This window comes from Pieris napi, chromosome 2, assembly GCF_905475465.1.
Source record: "Pieris napi chromosome 2, ilPieNapi1.2, whole genome shotgun sequence".
In the NCBI taxonomy this organism is placed as follows: Eukaryota; Metazoa; Arthropoda; class Insecta; order Lepidoptera; family Pieridae; genus Pieris; species Pieris napi.
This window is the reverse complement of record NC_062235.1, coordinates 4190069-4211236: the sequence shown is the minus strand read 5'-3', so window position 1 is coordinate 4211236 and position 21168 is coordinate 4190069. Positions and strand designations below refer to the sequence as shown.

Sequence of the window (21168 nt, the reverse complement as noted above, 5' to 3'; positions counted from 1 at the left end):
GTTTCGCGCCCGCTTTGCTGGACGAATTAAAATAAATTTTATGTTTCATTATTTTATTTTTTTTCATATTTTTATTATTCTTCTTTTTAACTTCCCGCTAAGAATATTGAAATATTTCGAAAATCGAGTTTTTAACAGATGTTGACGTTTAGAGGTTCTAGGAAGCCTCCCCGAATGTTTCCGCGGTGAAGTCCGTATGGATAAATTTTCATAAAAGTAAAACAGCAATAAAAAAATGAAGGAAACGTTCCTTAATAAATAAATAGCCATAAACTAGGAAAAATTTCGCATCGAATGGTGGTAGTTTCATGTCGATACGATCAGTGGTTTAGGCGTGATTGAGCCTCAAACGAAGACCATTTTCATTATATATATATAGATTTACTAAATAATGAATTACCTAGATATAATCCGTTGGTGCCAACGGGGGTGCCGGTAAGACTCTGCCCACTATTAGTTTTGACTGTGACTGTAGGCGTTGTGTTTTTCTTCTCAAACATCGTTTCAATCTTGTCTTGTGTCGTGTTTTTCTTCTTCGCTGCTACTTTTTTCTTTTTCGTTTGTTTCTTTTTGCGATTTACCCATGGTTCTGTCAACGATAATGGATTTAAATTTTTGTGTTCATATCTTTTACTCGCCAGCGTCATGGATTAAAGCTTTAATGAATATTTTAAACATATTAATTATTTAAGTGCGAAAGTGTAACAACATTCGTATATTAATGTAATTTAAGAAGTCCAATTAACGTCAATCAATAAAAATAACGAATAAAGATTATGTCATAAATGTGGGATGAAAAAACGAGCACAATTATAACAAAAGAAGTTCTTTCTATCAAACATTTGATGCTGCTAATTGAGCACCTATTTCAGATCTGTCCAATAAATTATCTCTCGAAGAAGATTTATAATTATATGTTTATTGTAATTTCGAACCCTATTGCTTGAAAAGGCAATGAAAGCATTTTAATCCTCCGATTGAATCTGTGACAAGCTTATTCTTAAAATCCTGACTAAATTACTTTTGTGTTTACATTAAAACGACTAGATTCAAAGCAGACAACAAAGAACAATTGCTATTTCACCTAACGTATTATTTGAATTCAGAATAAGACCTACAAATAAAAATACTCACAGCATATCTCATCATATATATCAAACCACCATGAGTTTTCAATTACTATTAATGTGAAATGCAATAATAACCGAACCGTACAAATATTTGTGCTCCTATTACGCTCTTTGAGATTTAATTTTATTCCATAAATAGCGAAGGCCCCGCAGCGAACCCGTTGTAGAATTGTAGCTAATAATTCGCATCGCAAACTGTAAGATTAGTTTACTGCGAATCCGTTTTCAGTATTGATTTTGAAAGCTGGAAATTCATTTCTAGGAAGCGAAAATAGCTTCCATAAATGGACCGACAATATTCTAAAGTTGTAGTGTTCAGAGCTTTCAACTTGTACTTCATATTTAGCTTTGATGACTGAAACTTATTATAATGTTATGAGAATATTCGTTGATTTAAGTTCCATAACGGACCAATATTTCAGTCACCTTATAAATGTACCAACTATATATACCAATTTAAATTATATTATACATATACGAAATTTTGTACTATCAATAGGGTAGTAAAACAACAAAAGTTGGCTAATTAATAATAAATAACTTCACCAGTAAATCAATCAATACTATTTTTTTATTGAAAAACCATAACGCGGGCGTGTTCATATAGCACTGTCACCATACCATGTAATATTAAGTAAACTGTATGAATGTAAAAAAATTATACACATGCCGTTACATTCTAATATAAACTGTTAACATCGAGCATTGTACATTAATTAGTACATAAATATTATTAATTGAAAAAATTACGGAAAATAGACTTTACCAGATAAAAACAGTATTAAATAAAGCTTAGTTATCACAATATTGCAATGCTATATTTTTATTTATGTATGTATGATTCCTTTAAAATAGAGTTGCGTTATAAGGACATAATAAATATTACTCACCATCGTCATTGTCGCTACCACTAAACTGGAAAGGATTGGTGTCACTCAAATCCGAGTCTGATACGCGTCTCTCTTCATCCGAATCTGGTTCCAGCTCCAGTTCGTCTTCTGACCCACGGAAGAATTCATCGCTGGATGAGCCGCCACGAGCACGCTTGGCCGCCATGTTCGCTTGTTGCCGTGACGTCACTGTTTATTGTACGAAATGCAACTTTGTATTTGCTATGCCTTTGAAAACCAATTATAAATAACAATAATCCAGTGGCGCTGCAACCTAATAAATATAGATCTCACCTTGCACTTGTGTTATTCATTTGTTTCGTTATCCTACAGCTAACATAAATTATATATGTTAACGTAAAATTGTAAATACCGTTAGATTGTAATCTATCTCGCGAGATTATAAACTGTCGAAAGATTGTGAACCTCAGCGTACTGCTTACAATATAACGTATTATTATTCGGTAGATTGTACTCTATCGAAGTGAAACCGTCAAATTACTATCTAAAATTGTCAACTGTCCGAAGGTTGTCCCCGATTGGGCGGCTTTATAGTAGACCGTTAATTAGTAATACGTTAAATTGTAAGCAGTACGTTGAGTTCACAATCTTTCGACAGTTTACAATCTCGCGAGATAGATTACAATCTAACGGTGTTTACAATTTTACGGTGACATATATATACTAAGGAGTAAAAAGAATATCCATAGCGCAAAATCACCTGCGTCATGAGCATACCCCACATACACATATTCACGTACTTACCCCTACTTTTACACCATCATACAACACAGCCAAGGTACAAAATAATTAAATAATTTTTATTGTTTGTTTCCTATTGTAAATTTTTAACCTTTTTGTAGTCAAATATTATGTATTCCATCTCTAGCTATACTTTAGTGTAATTGTTTGTTATATTTATGTAAGGAAAACATAATATATTTTCCTACACAAACTCTTGTCTATATTGTATTTTATATAAACTCTTTTGTAATGTTGTCTTTGCCGTCTGATTGACGATGTTTAATTTATGTCAGTTGACATAATATATGTAAGATATTTTAATTATTTCATTATATTATTTTACTTTCTAAAACCTAGAATATAGGCTTTAAATGTTGTTTCTTGTGTATTCACAGAGAAACTCAGTTGCGCCTTATTTATTCCCAGTATAAGCGATTGATACTATTATATTTATATTATACTAGCTGGCCTGGCGAACATCGTACCGCCTAACAGTCGATTCTTTATTTTTTTTAATACGTATTCTGCTATTCGGGACACCGGTCTAGCTAGTAAGATAAAAAAAAGAAAGTTACAGAGATAATACAACAAATACATTATGTCAAAAAATAAAAATTTACCTTCCCGGAACCCCTCCACTAACACTTGAACTTTATGATATGGTATTAAAGTTCAAATTGCCTTTAAATATTATTACGAATATTTTGTATGGGAATATAGAAAAGTGTTGTTATTAGACTTTTTCACTCAATTTTTTTTAATTTTTCTCTCCGTAAGAACCATCCTCGTACTTCAAGGATTATTATAAAAAAAGAATCAGACAAATCGGTCAAGCCGTTTTCATGTTATGTCGTGACAACGGAAAACGGGTTTCATTTTTATATATACAGATATAAAAACAATTACACTATATATAAATAAATATACAATAAAAAATATTAACTACGTAATACCTAATTCGGCTGTTCTGTGTGATGGTGTGAAATTAAGAGAATGTACGTACATCATATACACAATCTGTGGTGTGCTCATGATGCAGGTAATTTTCTTTTTTATAGAAAGGGAGGTCAACCTTCTGTGCCTGAGTCATGTCGATTTTTTTATCTAAATCATATCGGTTTCCTTACGATGTTTTCCATCACCGTACGAGTAAGTATTAACTGCGTACTCAAAAACTCTATTGCCGAGATTTGAATGCCCAATCTTTATGTCAAGAGTAGCGCGTTCAAATCGCGTAAGGTGCTCACAATTTTAGACTGATCTTGGTCTCATGAAAAGTCATAATTAACAGATTTAAGTTAATAATTCAAATCAATACAGTTCAGAGAACCAACCAAGGCAACAAAATAGTAATGGAAAAACAATAATGGAGGTCGGATCAAAGCTTGGACAAAGAATCAATGTATGGTTGAAGCTGACATGACAAACTTTTAAAATTTCAAAACACGTCAAGAGTACATTTACTATTTGTTACACAGTTCTTATTTCGTCCCTGAGGTTTTCTAGTATAAAAGATAATTTGATATCCTCAACAATAAACTAGCGCGCATAATAGAGGGAAAGTTTTATTATATATGTATTTGCTTTTTCGCTTTGATGAAAAATGTCGATATCAGAACCGGCATCGCGCAGGTACAAAACTATATTTATATTATCTGTATACATTTCTATTTTCGGAAATAATGTATATTAACCATCGTATTCATAAGTATTTAATACAGATAAATTGTCGTGATCGTCCCTTTATATATATCGGCAATTATTAAGAACAAAATTAAGAAAAAATTTATATACCAGTAGAAAGACACACTATTTAAGCTTTGTAGTGTTACGGTATATGCCTTTTGATAATTTTATAGTTAAATAAATGATTATGCCTCTTAAGGAAAACTTTTTTGGCTGGTAGTCCAATACAGTACGTCTTGATTAGTCATAGAGATTGTGAAATAACGTAGTAATAAAATTTTTGGCCACATTCTTAGACAATATTATCATCATTATCGTTCATTTCATTTCTATACTGTAATGCAAAAAAATTCAGTCATCTGAATGCGCAACCGTCTTAGACCACCAAGTACCAACAGGCTTCCTTCAGTAAGCTCCCCATTATAACCATACAATATCGATACACTAAAGAATTAATTTCACTCACGCTTAATACTTTTTCCATTACGAAATCATTTCAGTTATGATATTCTAGAAATTATTTCGAAACATTCCTGTTATATTTGTGTATACGAATTTTGTACAACTTACGTTTTCTCTTGGAGGTGTTGGCATCATCATCGACACCATTCTTGCCATTGGTGACCGCTGGTAGTGTGATAAGCGGTGCTTTCTTTGGCTCTAAACCCAGCAACCTGTTGATTCGCTCTCGATCCGGCGCCGGGAAATGTTTCTCAACTAATGTTTGGAACACTCCTCTGTAAAATGAATATTCTTTAAGCTAAGGTCAAAGTACGCACAACGGACCAATTAGGAGTCCAATTGCGGAGAAAGGAGTCCTACTACCCTAAGCTAAGGTCAAACAAGCTTTTAACGATGTTATAATATCTGATTATTATTATTTCATTACTGTAAATTTAAAAGATAGTAACTATACATAATGCAATGGAGGTTTTAAAATAATAGTCTATCAATTGTCATTATATAAATCGTAAAACTAAATTAATTTAGACAACAACTTAAAATAATTTCCATCCATCATCCTACGAACAAACTTCGATATATTTTAATGCTATATTTTTAAATTTAATTCTAAAACGTTACTCACTTTGAAGAGAAGTCAGCCTTATAATTAATAAAGGATGTGGAGTGTATGTAATTAAGTTTTTAATACTATTAAAACAATAGAATTCTCAGTATATTTTCTGTAAATGTACAAATTGTCAATAAAATTTAATACTGGATATATACTACGTTAATAAAGAAACCTTGAATACCTGATTTATGACACCTGTGTCCATGCAAGATACAAAGGACAGATCTAGATAGTTAAATTTAATATTATATAAACGTATAAGAGTTTTGAAGAGAAATATGTTTATAATATTTATTTAGAGTAATTTATTTATGCAAGTGTCATAAATTCCAAAGTAACAGCATAGCAATCCTCATAATTAACAAAGAATTAATGAGACATGCAAGGTGATAGTAATATCGTTTCAATACAAAAATAATTAAAGATATTCTGATCGATATATGTGCATATCATATTGTGCAATTAAAATTACTTCATAAATGTGTGCACCTAATCATACCCTTGTTGCCACGGGAGATATGAGAGGCTGTGTAACACCCACTCCCCGCGGCCGGGCGTCCAGGGGAAGACAAGCATGCGCGATGAACGCACTGTATCATCGATTGCACTTCGTTCGCACAGATGTATCAACTGCATTTTGCTTTCTGACGCGACGCGAGGCGCTCACAACACCGAGCGGCCACCAACCGTCAACGTGACATTTAAACTTTTAAAATGTTTACCGAAGAGCAACTTAAAACATACCTCGAAAACATCTCGCCGAATCGAGAATTTATAAGATTTGAATTTTCAAGTGCCGAGCAGTTCAAAATACAAATTAAATGCATACTACAAAAACAAGAACCAATGGAGCTTCACAAAAGTAACATAGACATGTGGATAAAGGCCTTTTCGATGTTTACAGCCACTATGTGGACGGCTCAAATTTCGGACACTAAGATGAAAACAGTATTATTTCAAAAGGATTGTGTTTGTCAACACATCAACTATACTAAAAGGAAGAAGGACGAAGCGGAAACCGTGTGTAAGGCACAAATAAAATTTGAAATAAAATCTATGGATGAGCCAAATGATTTAAATTTATTTATCACGATAGATTTCGACCACTCTCACAGTGTTTATACTTCAACAGCCACGTCCTTTATCGAGACTATGTCCGACACTGACAAACAATTTTACGAATACTTTGATAACGGCTTCAACGCTACTACATCGAAAACTTACCATGAATTATATCTGATAGGAAAATATGGTACAAGGTCCTCTCAATACCTTGCAGACGAAGATATAAACCCAAGTATTAATCATATAAAATTTTTAATTGACAACATGCAAAGCAAGGATATAAAGCGCAGTTTCAGAGATATACTTGAGGCTAAAAAGGCGTACATCAACGATTCCGGCGGCACAATAATGTACACTGAAAAACCTGAAATTGTCGTCATAATAACGCCACTCATGAAAAAAGTAATGATGAATAATAATTTGAATTGCGTGTTGGTAGACAGCAGCTTCGTCAAAAATGGATTAGTTGTGACAATGTTATACATTTCTAACAAAATTGGAGCGTTGCCCATCGCATGCGTTTTACACACAGCAGCGACTGAATCCAACTTCAATGGCGCTTTTAAAATGTTAAAATTGACCATAAACACACTCGTTTCCAACACTTTCAACCCAAAAATATTTATCGTCAATGATTTGGTGGAACAGAAGAATGCATTATCCAAATTTTTCCCAGAATCAAAGTTCTTTGCATCTCGTTGGTCCATTTGTTGCGAGATTTGGAAGTGGCTCTGTAACGACGATCTCAAGATCGACCACCGTAGGAGACACTCGCTTATGTTTCTCTTTAAATCTTTGATTTATGCAAGCGCTGATACCGCTAACATACATTACACCAAATTATTGGTGAGTAATTACTTTGATTCCAAGGTCGGCTTACGAGAGTATATAGACTACATTTGGGGACGATCAAACGAATGGATTGTTAAAGATGACTTTCAAATTAACCTTTTGATGGAGATATCAATTCGGCTTATAAAGGAATTTCTTTTACGTAAATGTCGGTTTTTTAATATAATTACGATGATCGACGTCGTGTCTAAGCTTTTGGAAAATCACCTGAAAGCAGTGATCAACACATACATTGATGGGATGCCGAAAATATTACATTACACGAAATTCTTTCACCGATCTTACACTGTTTGTTCAAATGTCGAATTTGTGCAGATCCGTTTAAACGAGTATTTGGTCCAGTATCAATCATCACCTACCTTGTACTATCATGTGAAAACGGACACGAGTTGTTGTGACTGCCCTATCGGAAGGCAAGGACGACTGTGTGACCATCTAGGCATCATATTTAACAAGGGTTCAGTCAGAATGCTCAGCATTCCACTATTGACAAACATTGAAGTTAACTTATTGATGAGATTTGTCGGCTTAAGTAATGACAAAAATATAAAATGTGAAATCATGAAAGACGAAAAGTTGACAGAGGCTATAGAAAGTGCTACAGACTTAGAGAAAAATACTGTGTACCTGAACAAGTACCAGAGGGATTGCGTTGTTGAACGTTCAGAAGACACAACGATGGATCAATCGGAGTACGATGTCACACAGAAACCACATTTTTATATCTTCAAGAAATTTAAAAACGATAACATCAAAGCTATAAGGCAAGGTCCAGACTCAATTGAATTGAAAGCAGCCGACAAATTAAAAAATAACAATTTAATTTGTAAACGCACCGGTTTCAAACGCAATCTCCGCCCAATCGAATTATACATGAATACTCTGAAAAACTTAAAACAACAGTTTTTAACGTTGATAGATTATTTTGAAAGCAACCCGAATGATGAAACCTTCGCAGTCATGGCACGCGTATCGCAGGAGTTAGCCAAATTTAAACCGCAAATTAACGTGGAGAACATCACTTCAAATGTTATGAAATACAAGAAAAGTAAGCACAACGATTAAATCGTTATATTTTTAAGATAAGAATTATTACAAATATTGGTGTCTAAATTAATATCTGAGATGTGTTATAAATGTAATTTTTTTATTGTAGTAAATTGTATATTTTTACTGTGAAACTAATTATTTTAAACTTACTGATTTATATCGAATTATTTAAATATGTGATTAGGTAAGCTCAAATGTAACATTGTATTGTGAATTACGTAGAAATAAGTAACATATGTGGATATACCTACTTTCAATATTGTAAACCGTCCTAAGGATAATTTAATTCTGTCTGTTGATGTTTCATGATGTAATTATTGGTGTAAATAAATGTATGAACAAAAATACATATTTAATTTTATGGGGTATTTTATATTTCCCATTAAAAGGATCTATTTAATCTCAATAATGGTAAGATTTATTAAAATCCCTGAGAGATTTTTACTATATTTTCACTGAATTTTTTTCTACATCCATTTCAATTGTATTTAGTTTTGAATCTAAATTTAATAACGTAGTGAATCAAATATAATTAAGAGACGTCAAACCTTTTCATCAGACATTTTTTACAAAACACACTCTATGGCATAGTTTAAAAACTCGTTAAACTATTATTATATTTCAAATGTAACAACTACGAGAGAGATGGCGTTCCGTGTGCCATTTATAAGTAATCGGTCGGCCAACAGATGGGGCTACGATTAATATTCTTTACAATCGCATGAAAGCTGGCTGCTTTTAAACACGATGTAATCAGTAATTTAAATATATAGTCGCAATAGATTTCATTTTAATAAACAGACATGGTTTGACATTAAAAATATGCGCAGAGCTATTAAAATTAACTCTTAACTGAGATTATCGGGCATTACAATCTATGCGCAAACCTATGCAACACAGCCCCTGTACAAATCTAAAGGAAATTTCAAATTTAACATCATGTACGTAGGGCTTCATTAGCAACCTAATATTGTACTTTTTGTAATTAAAAAATTACGTCGAATTGATAACCCGTAGGGTTTTTTTGAAGACAATATCTCAATGGTGTTTATACGCATATACATTTTAATATCTATTCTATTTGTTTCAGATGATGACTTAATAAAATAGAGTAATTGCACGTTATCCTACGTAAGGAGTAAATTAATAGTCAATTTAATTCTCAAAACCAGTGCTTTATTTAAATTATGGAGGCATGCATGGCATCATTGATTGCAATCTACACTATCAAAGTTATTCTAAAAACTAAAATATACACTAATTGTCACTTAAAATAGTAATAGATCACCAATCCATAATATTATATACACAATGCTTAAAATGTTTATATCGTATTATTGTGAAGTAGAAAACCTTGTCCATTCATTGCACATTTAATGGAAAATCTGACACACGTAGCAATTACGTAGTTTGTACATGAAATCCAAATGTACAAGACTAATTAATTATATCGTTAGACCTCTTTGAAAAATTTACTATGTTAATACAGCAGGATTACATAAGCAGAACAATATAATATTTTTGTGCAGAGGAGAAGCACGGGCAGCCTACTATTTAGCTTTAAACTCACAAATCAATAAAATTCAAAATTAGCAGTATGGGAGTGTTCAAGTATTCCGTAACGCAATTTTTGGAGATTATTGACCCCCCCCCCATGTAACTCGCCGTAACGTCACTCAGTACCCAAGTGTAGTAAAACGTTTCGTGACCACCTGGTGACTCTTTAGTTACTATTATGTGGTGTATGTCGAATTTTTTTTTAAATAATAACGCGTAATTTAATCCCCGCCCCGCATCGTAACGTTTTGCTAAAGGACCCGCCCTCCCAAAATACGTTACGTAATACTTGAACGCTCCCTATCAGATCATCAAAACTACGGCAATATCAAATATAATACAAGTATAATATGACTTACTTGGCAGTTGACACGAAATCGCTAAGTTCACCATCGTCTCGTTCGAGTTGCTCCAACGTACGCGCTTCGCCAGTTGACTGAAGACCGATCACCACACATTTGCCGCATTTAACCGCTTCTCGGGCTGTTATCACCGCGTGGTTCACCTTTTAACAATTCAAAGAGTTTACACAATAGTTGCTAAATAACAAGGCCGGCTGACTCGTGAGCCTTTGAGAATTGTGAGCAATGTTACTTAACATTATCAAAATAAAACGTATACACAACAAGCAGGATATTTATGACATCTCACAATATGAGGGTAGGTGAAAAAAGTGTGTAACAACTAATTATAAATATGTTGTTAACAACCTCCTTTTCCTAGTGCGAGTGCCATGATGGGATTTCCTAGTGCCGCGAAGTGATGCAATAGGTTCGTCCTATTGTACTCGCGTTTCGTGCGGTGAGAGCTACCCCGAGCTCATCCCCGCTCTCCAATAATTAAGGTGTAGAAAAAACAGAAACTACCCCAGGTGGGTTACCACACGCGCTCGCGCTCGCGGTGGTGAATCCCCATCTGGGCAACCTACACCGGGACGCTCAGCATCCACTTCGTATTCTGGGGGGGTAATTCTGCGCACTACGACCAACATAGATCAATTACTAATCGATCTCAAGGCAAACGGAGCAAACCAACAAAGGCACCGCCTTCCACGTATTGGACTTCATAAATCTTAGGGGACTCCAACATCCACGCTGTCCAATATTATTTAGAGACTGTGATGCCGGCCTTGCTCTTTCTTAAGTTTTGGTCTGGTGATCATGACGCACAACGCTGCGGTATGCGGTATGGACACCGGACACTCAATCATATGAAAAACGTCGAGAATGTTCTCTTGTTCCGTCGCAGTATGCGTCAGCGGCGAGAGGCAAGCGCGGTGAAGTGGGGAGTTGTACTGCCGCACAGCGCGGCGTCATTCTCGGTTCAACGCTGTGGTGTGCGGTGTGCGTCACTGAGTCAATATGAAATTTTTGAAGACAATTTAATAGAATTAGTTCGCAACTATCCTTCTTTATATAAAACCTTAATAGCTGCGGCAAAATCAACTGACCACCTCTCCGCAGGGACGCTAAATGCTGCGTCGTGACGCTGCGTTGCGGCGCATACCGCAGCGTTGTGCGTCATGATCACCAGACCAAAGCATTACCGAGACTCAGATTTACTCCCCGGACTGATACTTTCTACCTCTCCTATCCGGGGTTCAAATTGGAACATTAATTAGTGCGGGAGTATGAAGATTCCAAGTTCGATTTCGGCCAAAGTATAAATATTTTAAGGATGGGAGAGATACAATTAAATTGTCATCAATTCTGAGGTTAGGAAGGTTCATGTTATCTATTATGTGCTAATTTAACAAATGCCACACCTTAGAAGCAATACACAGGTACTTGAAGAACCTCTGATGCGCCGACCAGAACTGTCCCCACATTGTTTTCTTCATCCGGGCTTCGGCGTCTATCAGCTCTGCTGCCTCCGTAAAACGTTGCATTGCCTCCACCCACTGCCACCGAATTAAATTATTAAAATTTCTTAAGTTAATAAAAAATATTATAGTAAAACATTCAGAAAAATTGATTTTGAATGATCAAATCTTCAAAATCAATTTTTCTGAATTTTTTACAAAAATCTTCTATATATATATAAGAAAAATGGTCTTCGTTTGAAGCTCCTTCACGCCTAAACCACTGATCGTAACGACATGACTACTGCCATTCGATGCGAAATTTTTCCTAGATGGTTTATAGCTATTTATTTTTTTAATTCCAACGTTCGTTCATTTTTTTATTGCTGTTTTACTTTTATGAAAATTTATCCATACGGACTTCACCGCGGAAACATTCGGGGAGGCTTCAAACGTCACGAGGCTTCGAACCTCAAAACGTCAACAACTGTTAAAAACTCGACTTTCGAAAATTTTCAATTTTCTTAGCGGGAAGTTAAAAAGAAGAATAATAAAAATATGAAAAAAATAATAATAATGAAACATAAAATTTTATTTATTTCCTATTTTAATTCGCCCAGCAAAGCGGGAGGGAAACGGCTAGTATCTTTAGATTTAACGTGACAAATCCATACACGTTGAATAATAAAGATACTTTCCTTCCATCAACATTTTATCTCGGGAAAAGTAGACTAATAAACGCATAATTAAATTTGTGAGAGAGTTCCAACACATCCTTTACGTAATATGTTTATATATGGCCAGTCTAATAATGTTCGTCTATGAATAACCATAATAAACCGTAACGTTACCGGCCATATATAAACATTAGCAAAACGGTAACGTACAAATTAGCATTAACAACCTACGTATTGAGAGCGCGCAAACTACGTACGAATAAGAACTCATACGCACACATAAGTATGAGATTGCAATTTATATGAATTTTATTTATGTATTAGTTCTACGTTCTATCATAAAGGGAGCGTTCAAGTATTTGGAGATTGGAGTTCAATTTTTGGAGATTATTGACACCCCCCCCCCCCCCCATGTAACTCGCCGTAACGTTTTTCAGTACCCAAGTACAGTACTGTACTCGAGTATAGTAAAACGTTTCGTGACCACCTAGTGACTCTTGAGTTACTACTATGTGGTGTAAGTCGAAAATAATATTAACAATAACGCGTAATTCAATCCCCGCCCCGCATCGTAACATTTTACAAAAGGACCCCCCACAAAACTCGTTACGTAATACTTGAACGCTCCCAAAGATTAGATGAGTTTGCAAAATAGGAATTAACACTTCCAATAACTCACCAACGCCACAGCCTTATCATATGTTTCCTTGAAAGACTCGCAAAGCGGAACCTCCTCAATCTTGAACGACACCCCGTGAAAAGACAGCTGCCTTGCGATATACATTCCCCTCATTTTCATGTCCATAGCCACTATCTCCATAGCTCCCACCCCGCTGGAAAGTTATCGATGCATACTTGAACAATACAAATTTAATTAAATACTTAGGTGATTAAAGTAAACCTTTATCAAGGTCTATTTAGATGTAAATAATACAATTGTATTAGGATAGTTATTTAGAAAAATAATTGAATGTAAAAAAAGTGATCCCATTTTGAAAGTAATGGCACGTGAAAATGACCACTGACACTATCTCTCACTTACCGTTTCTCAACAGCGTTGATAAAGTCCATAAAGGTAGGGAACGGAGTCCCCTCCCCCCAAATGCCAAGTCGGACCATATATGCCATGTTCCTCGGCTCTGAGGCCCCAGTAGCCGAAGCATAAACCACCCGGGCTTTGGGCAATTTATTCTGGAGCTCTAACGCGGTTAAACCTGTCTTGGTCGCTTTACCAGACCCGACGGGACAGAGATTCTTGGCCTTGTGACATTCGTCGAATACAATCTAATTGTTGAGTTAAGATTTAAAGCGACATAAAATTGGAAAAACGAAGACGAAAAAATTGCTGGTTATATATGAAAAAATGCGATATATTTAATTGTATATTTCTGAATTGAATTAAAATTTATAAAAATTAAATCAATCTTTGGGGCCGTTAAGTTTTTACACACATTACCCACACATTGGTACGCACGGTCTACGCTTGAAAATGAAATGCATTTTCGAGGATTCGTACAAAAAATGAATACGTTTATGTACTATTATTTTTCAGATCTTTGCTTACTTTTGCTGACAAGAGGAAGGGGGGGGGATAAATTGCAGTAAATCTGCTTACGTAATACCTGAACGGCCCTTTATAACATTATTTTAAATGATCTGTCTTTTAAGACAATTATTTAATGTTCACATTAAATAATGTATAAACACACACAAAACTGAGTACTATGGTTTGCGTCTTGTACGAGAGTGATTAGAGAAAAACAGTTCACGCGAAAGAATGAATTCCATTAATTATTCTTTGCCTTTTGTGTATCGCACAACGTACACTTTTAGGTATGTCGATCGTGATGCTTCGACAAATAATATGTTTTTATCAAAATCTTAAAGAGGATACAAGTCCGTCAAAATCTTCCCCACACCACTGCAACAGCTGCTTTAGCCTAGTGCGGTATTTGGTGTTCGCGTGCGTCTCTCCAATAAGCGCCGAGTACGTACAAAATACCACGCCCTTTTTCACGTTGCCGTTTATGCCGGACGATATTTTAGCGTATTTGAACTGGAATGGTATAATCAGTTATTAATATATGTAATGTATATAATATAATAGACGAGATAATATAAGAATTGACTTTGAATAATAATGTAAAATTCTTGAAGACAAATTTGCGCGCCATCGTGTGTGGCAGAATATGCGAACGATTTACGATTGTATCACCTTAACATTTTGTACCATATTCTTGCAATAAATAAATTATTATGATTATTATTTACATTGACTTTGCACTAAATGACTGGTGCGACACTCATTACCGAGGCTTTATTTAGTATATTCCCAATTAATACATGCTCAAAACTAGAAACCATTATAAGGAAACAGAGGCACAGAAATTTTTCCTCAATTAGAAAAAATGTGCTAGGTAACAGATTATAGCAGAAAACATTATTCTTTTTTTAATAGTATTTTCGACTGCAATAGTATATTGCGTAAATAATAGCATGTACATTACCTTACTAAGTGAGTGCACTTCAATAAAGGAAGCACCAATATCTCTAAGGTCCCTTTCTGCATCGTACTTGAGGTCGTTAGATACAGATACCCAAATGGCTCGTTTCCGTCCACGAAGAAAATTTTCAAATATGATTCCGGCTATTGTACGACCCTTTCCAACACCAGCACCATCACCTAAAAAAGTTAGATAAATTTTAATGTATCCGGCTCGAAGGACCATCTCAAAATGCATGTAATAAAATTCGATACTTTTATGAACTTCAAGATTCCCCTTATATTTTAATACCAAACGCCAACTGATATTAAAATGAACTAATACAATTTAATAAAGAGCTTAAAAATAATAAAGACTGGCATAAAGTTAAAACTATTGCCATAATATTAAAAAAAAGGGTGCGTGTACTTATGTACGCGCGTAAGAAGTTATACTTCTTTGGATTTCTTTATTTTTTTTAAATATTAAATAATTAAAAACAAATATTTAACGTTAATAATTTAATAATATTTAGTATATTATTCAATTATTCATTAATATTAATTATTATTATTATTTATTATTTTATTATATTATTCATTCAATTTAATAACTACGTATGTTTCATAACCTTTTAACTAAGTAACAATAGGTCTTTGTGGAAAAGCATTGCTAAATTTCTTTGAAAAAATAATTAAAACTCCTTTATTTGTTTAAAAGGTAAATGTCATTATGTTCATTCAAAATTTTTGGCATAGCAGCTAACTTCACGCATATTCTATTTCTTTTCACTTGTAGATTGTCTTATTCCCATCTCGCTCGCGCACGCTATAATCACACTGACAATTTTGTGTCAAGAAGAAAGAAGTATAACTTCAAAAAAAAAAAAAGTTTTTTTTTAATATAGAAGACTAACCAATAAGAAACCCAGCACGCGTGCCATCTGGAAGCATATGCTCCTGTGCCTGTGACGCATACACAACCGCTTCAAGTTGCAAAGCGGATAACAAACCGCCACGGATCGTCTCATCGGGAAGCTGTGGCTTATAAGTTACGTCTACCGGCTCAACGGATGACAGAGACGCTGTTTCGACCACTGGATCCGGATGCTTCCGGCCAAGTTTCACTAAAAATGAAAAGGAGTTAGATTTAAAAACCTACAGTTCTGTTTTAAATTCAATAGAAATAAAAAAAAACATATCTCATAAAAAAGTATTGCACTGCAATTGTCACAAGAAATATAACTATAAAATAATTTTAAAAACGTCTGTTTTCTCCAAGGCCTTCTCGTTTATTAGTTTAAAATTAAGCGTAACAAATAAAGATTTTTTACGAACTAAGGGTACTTCAAATTATTAAGACATCCAAAAAAAAACAGTAATTTTTCAGCATGTCACAATACAGTGAAAACTCTTTATAACGAATTTCAAGGGACCGAGCTTTTTTTCGTTATAGGGGGTGACGATAAAAAGATGCTGCAATAATTTCTAATTTTCTTTACTATCAATAGGTAAATTATTCTAAACACACATAAAACATAACGCTCTTCTTTTACTGGCCATGCTGACAGTTTAAAAGTTTGTTTACGACTGATAATACACGATAGGTGATGGTGGTGCGTTTAGTAACTGAGACCAAAATTTCCTACGGGCAATGTAATCTAAGAATAACGGCGCACGTGTTAATGCAATAAACAATAACAAAGGCGAAACGGTTGTTTATGACCTCAGGTGTCTTTCTTAGACATTATTTCGGCAACTCAAACGGTTAGTTTCGTAAGCTGATTATAAAAACAATTACACTTAAGTACGTTGTTGATGTCTAAATGAAAAATGCCAATATTTCTTCGTTATAGAAAGTGGCAGTTGCGTTATAGAGTGAATTAATGTATGGGGTTTGTGTTAAACCAAACAAATGTAACTAGTTTGACGTTATAAAGAGCTTTTCGTTACAACGATTGACGTTACAAAGAGTTTACACTGTAAAATAAATAAATTACTCACATTTAGTAGGCATATAGTCGGCGTAAGTCTCTGCAACGCCCATTTCTTCGTCGTCAACTTCTTCTTCGTCACCTCCAGGTCCCTAAAAAGAGATCGAACATAATTTACATACTAAGATGATTATTATGTGCTCGAAGGACACTTAAAAATGTAAAAAAATCTATAAGATTAGAAATTTAAGAACATTTTTATTACATTTTGATCAGTATAGCAAGCTGATTATTACAAATGAAATAGTTTTTAATTACCTATTTTTATTAGGAATCATTAAAAACTTAATAATTAATATTTGTTTAACAAAATTTTGTTTTACCTTATCCATTGACCACGCAGGTTTATTTAACCAAGGAGATCCCAGTCCTAGCATATTTGCCAACGGAGCGCCCATTCCAGATGTTAATATCTGGTTCAAGTTTTGTAGCAGATAAGCATTCATGCCTTGCATTCCCGCCATTTCCACTGTAGATGGTAAAAATAAAGATTTGATTACAGTCAAAATCGTATTGCCAAAAAAGAGAAGCACATAATTTTGAGGAGGAGGAATATATTAAGTTCTATATATTAGGCTTGTAGTAATAATTCTCCTGTGAAAACCAAAAGATTATTACCGTGTGTAAGTAAATTAAATGTAAATTATTCAAGTGGATTAATGAGTTTTTCATGTGTCATTGATTATTTTAAACATTCAGCTTATATTTTAAATACAACTATCATTGTTTGAAGTATGTCAATTTTAGATTTATTTATTACATAACAGTTTGGATTACATAATAGAAGAATTGCCAGAATGCATAAAAATACTGGAATAATTAAATCAGAGACATGCTTTAAGTTATGCTCCTAAACAAATAGGAAATTAGTTGAAGCTAGTCAACCTATGCTGAAATTAAAGCACCTATATATACTTCTATAAAAGGATAGTATAATATGTAGACTGCTATTTCATATTTCAAGAAAACATAACTTATTTCTTATTACCATACACAAAAAAACAAAAAAATAGTTTTTATATAAATTAAAATAAGCTTATTTTATCTGGCAACCCTTACTAACTACTGTTACAATAAGAGTTACTCACTCTGTGCGAGCAACGAGGCCGCATTGAAGGTGGACGTACCGGGCATCCCCGCAGCTAATAACATGAATTTATATTACCAAGGGCATTTTACCAAGACCGAAAGGAAGGCTGTCGCAAAATAAATTTAAAATGTCCTTAAACACATACCATAATTACAGCTCATGAGAAATTTTTCCCAATAGTAGGGAGATGTTTTCAGAGTATATAATGTATGCTTTATGATTGAAAGGTTTTAATATTTTATAGTTGCTTTTGCCTGCAGCTTAGCATGTATATATTTGAGTGTTGATCTTTCTGTTGTATACATAAGAGAATTTGTTTTATTGTACTTAACAAAAACATCAGAATCAATTCAAATATTAAGATAATTTAGACCAATATATATTTTGTTGCTATCAATATGTCATGTACAGTTTATATATGTGCATAACTAGACTGTAATATTTTTAGAACCCATAATGAAATCTTCAATTCTCACCTCCTCTTCCAAGTCCCAGACTTATGGGTTTAGTGAGAGAGTTAGCAGGTATCCTTATGGGTTTCACATTCGACGCCTGACCAAAAGCCAATCCAGATGGAGCTGAAATGATATACACTTGCTTAACATAACATAACAATTAAAAACAATATCTAACTTAAGAATACATCACAGGATAATTGTATTTTTTTTAGTGAGAAATTTGAGAAGATAATGTATTCACATAGTAAAAAATATCTGCACACAATAACAGTTATAGAAGTATAATATCAGATACTATTTCTTTTTGTTTATGGTTTAAAAACATTTTATTTAACTTCTACATAGAATAATGTTACTGTAACTTTTTAATAACTGTAATTTACCAGCAAGGGGATTAGTGGTAGGCCTGATGATGACTGGTGGCGTTGGTTTCTTGTCTACAATGCGCGCTGCCGCAGCCAAAGTTTTTCCACCTCCTGAAACACACATTTCATAGCATATGTAGTAAGCCTTTGAATTTCTTACTTCTCTTTAATATACAAAGAAAGGCACAAAATGTGAGAAGATCGTTATAGATAATACATATTGGAGGCAAAGGATTTTTATTCTGACATGAGAAAATACACAATATGTATTTATAAAAAAATATTATTAGTATTTATATAAATAAGGAGATAATGAAATATTTATACTGTATACATATTGAACAATCCTTTAATAACTTCACAATTGATTTATTTTCATATGCTAAGCTTCAATAAATATATTATAAAGATAATAATGATATGTACAATGTACATTAATAATAATGAAATTAAGTGCTAACAACATGCCTGCATATAACAATCATATATTGTAGTTTTTATATATTTCACCTAGCAATATAAGATTAATAAGCATTAATAAGTATTATGAAGTCACTAAGCTATTTTTTAATTAATGATATACTAAGTAATAACATAATACTGTACTGCCTATGGACAAACTAACCAATCACTGTATAAGGGGTTTTGGCTTTAAAAGAACTTTAATTTACCTGGTACTTCCAAGTTGTCTGGATCCTCATCATCATCAAAGTCAGAGTCATCTGATGGTGGGTTATCAAATGCTCGTTTTGACTGGAAATTATAGGTAACATTTACACACACTATAAATCCAATAACCTATTAGATTTAATATTTTTTTTTTTTTTTTTATAAAACAGGGGGCAAACGGGCAGGAGGCTCACCTGATGTTAAGTGATATGTTTATCTAATGCAGTTTAGAGATTATTATTATTATATTACTTTTGTTTTATGTTTTTATATGATAATTTTTTAAAACAATTACAGAATTACTTTACTTTAACAACAATATTAGGCCTCCCCAAAAAAAAATTTGCCAGGCTGGGAGGTAATGCATTTAAAAAATTTTATGGGCATGGTAAATCCGTGACAGATTCTATCTGTGTGATTCAAGTATGATAATCTTATATTTATATAGTACAATAAATTATAATTTAGGACAATTGTATCATTTATTACAGAGAAAAGGTATAATAAAATATAATCAATAAATTTTAAAACAATTATGTGATTTAGTTAATATTAATACACAAAAAAAAATACACTGTATTTAGCATACAAGTACTTCAATACTTCTTAACTTCAGTCATCAGCAATACTCATATGTAGTTACATAACTGATAACATGGTTTATTTCTCAATTTTACTACCATTTCAAACTTATCGAAAATTGTATGTTTCATGTACTTTGAAAAGTGCACCTTACTGCACAATCATCAAAGAACATATCTACATTACAAAATATTTAGTACTGTTTTAACATTTCTTCATTTAAAAACTGATACCTTAACTATTAAATCTAAATAATGAAGAGTAGGACTCAACAAAACATCACTAGAATGCGTCTTTACCGCATTGCACTATTGTAATTCAAAGTCAGTCTTGAGTGCAGTTATTAGGATATATTCTAGCACTAGACCTAGAACCTTCTAAGAAAATCAATACAGCCACACCCTTATTGCATAATTAATGTTGAAGATGCTGACTATCGTCTAATTCTCAAATAAACTATAAGATTTTTAACACATGTGAAACCACCATCACCTCATGACACATTTTTTTGGTTATAAACCTCGAAAACAAGAAAAAAATATTTGTTGGCACTACTTTTATTTTAAATAAAAAGAAGCCCGTTAAAAATGCAATCGTATAACATAAAAATCACTATAATATCACAAAATAATTCATTATATTCTATATTATGAACAATGTAAAGTTTGTAAAAAATGTATCAAAACAAAAAACTATCATTACCATTTTTATTTTTCAATTAATTTGTGTGAGCCCCCAAGGCTGCCTTTTTAAACGTACGTGGTTTTTAATATATTGAAAATATGAATTAAATCACTTTCACAAAATAAAACACGAAAAACCACTAAATCGAACGTTTTAAAAAATAAGACGAACCGACGGCGGTCAATGTTTCCGCCGGCGCCATATTAAAAAAATGTCAAAGATAAAAGAATTTCGTTCAGTTTGACAATCGGATACACCATGATGTCAGTTTGTTATGGAACGGCATCATTAGGTAAGAACTTATGTACTGAGTCTTA

The 21168-nt window shown here is 33.3% G+C and overlaps 1 protein-coding gene across 2 annotated transcripts in view; it reads right to left on the bottom strand.

Moving 5' to 3' along the window:
* LOC125058514 (protein strawberry notch-like) overlaps nucleotides 1-21036 on the bottom strand; it is a 31646-nt gene extending 10610 nt beyond the window's left edge. Inside the window, exons 1-17 of one of the 2 annotated variants that reach the window (XM_047662605.1) lie at nucleotides 20870-21036; nucleotides 19588-19669; nucleotides 18935-19027; nucleotides 18570-18671; nucleotides 18092-18145; nucleotides 17327-17472; nucleotides 17014-17095; nucleotides 15927-16136; nucleotides 15035-15210; nucleotides 14422-14583; nucleotides 13570-13811; nucleotides 13207-13360; nucleotides 11815-11949; nucleotides 10409-10554; nucleotides 5021-5187; nucleotides 2021-2209; nucleotides 401-589 (exon numbers count right to left, since the gene is read on the bottom strand). In XM_047662605.1, coding sequence (XP_047518561.1) covers nucleotides 401-589; nucleotides 2021-2209; nucleotides 5021-5187; nucleotides 10409-10554; nucleotides 11815-11949; nucleotides 13207-13360; nucleotides 13570-13811; nucleotides 14422-14583; nucleotides 15035-15210; nucleotides 15927-16136; nucleotides 17014-17095; nucleotides 17327-17472; nucleotides 18092-18145; nucleotides 18570-18671; nucleotides 18935-19027; nucleotides 19588-19669; nucleotides 20870-20872 — 2332 coding nt within the window. In that variant the 5' untranslated portion in view covers nucleotides 20873-21036. The remainder of the gene's footprint in view (nucleotides 1-400; nucleotides 590-2020; nucleotides 2210-5020; nucleotides 5188-10408; nucleotides 10555-11814; nucleotides 11950-13206; nucleotides 13361-13569; nucleotides 13812-14421; nucleotides 14584-15034; nucleotides 15211-15926; nucleotides 16137-17013; nucleotides 17096-17326; nucleotides 17473-18091; nucleotides 18146-18569; nucleotides 18672-18934; nucleotides 19028-19587; nucleotides 19670-20869) is intronic. The other variant, XM_047662613.1, reaches the window with a different exon arrangement.
* Nucleotides 21037-21168: the final 132 nt, after the last annotated feature.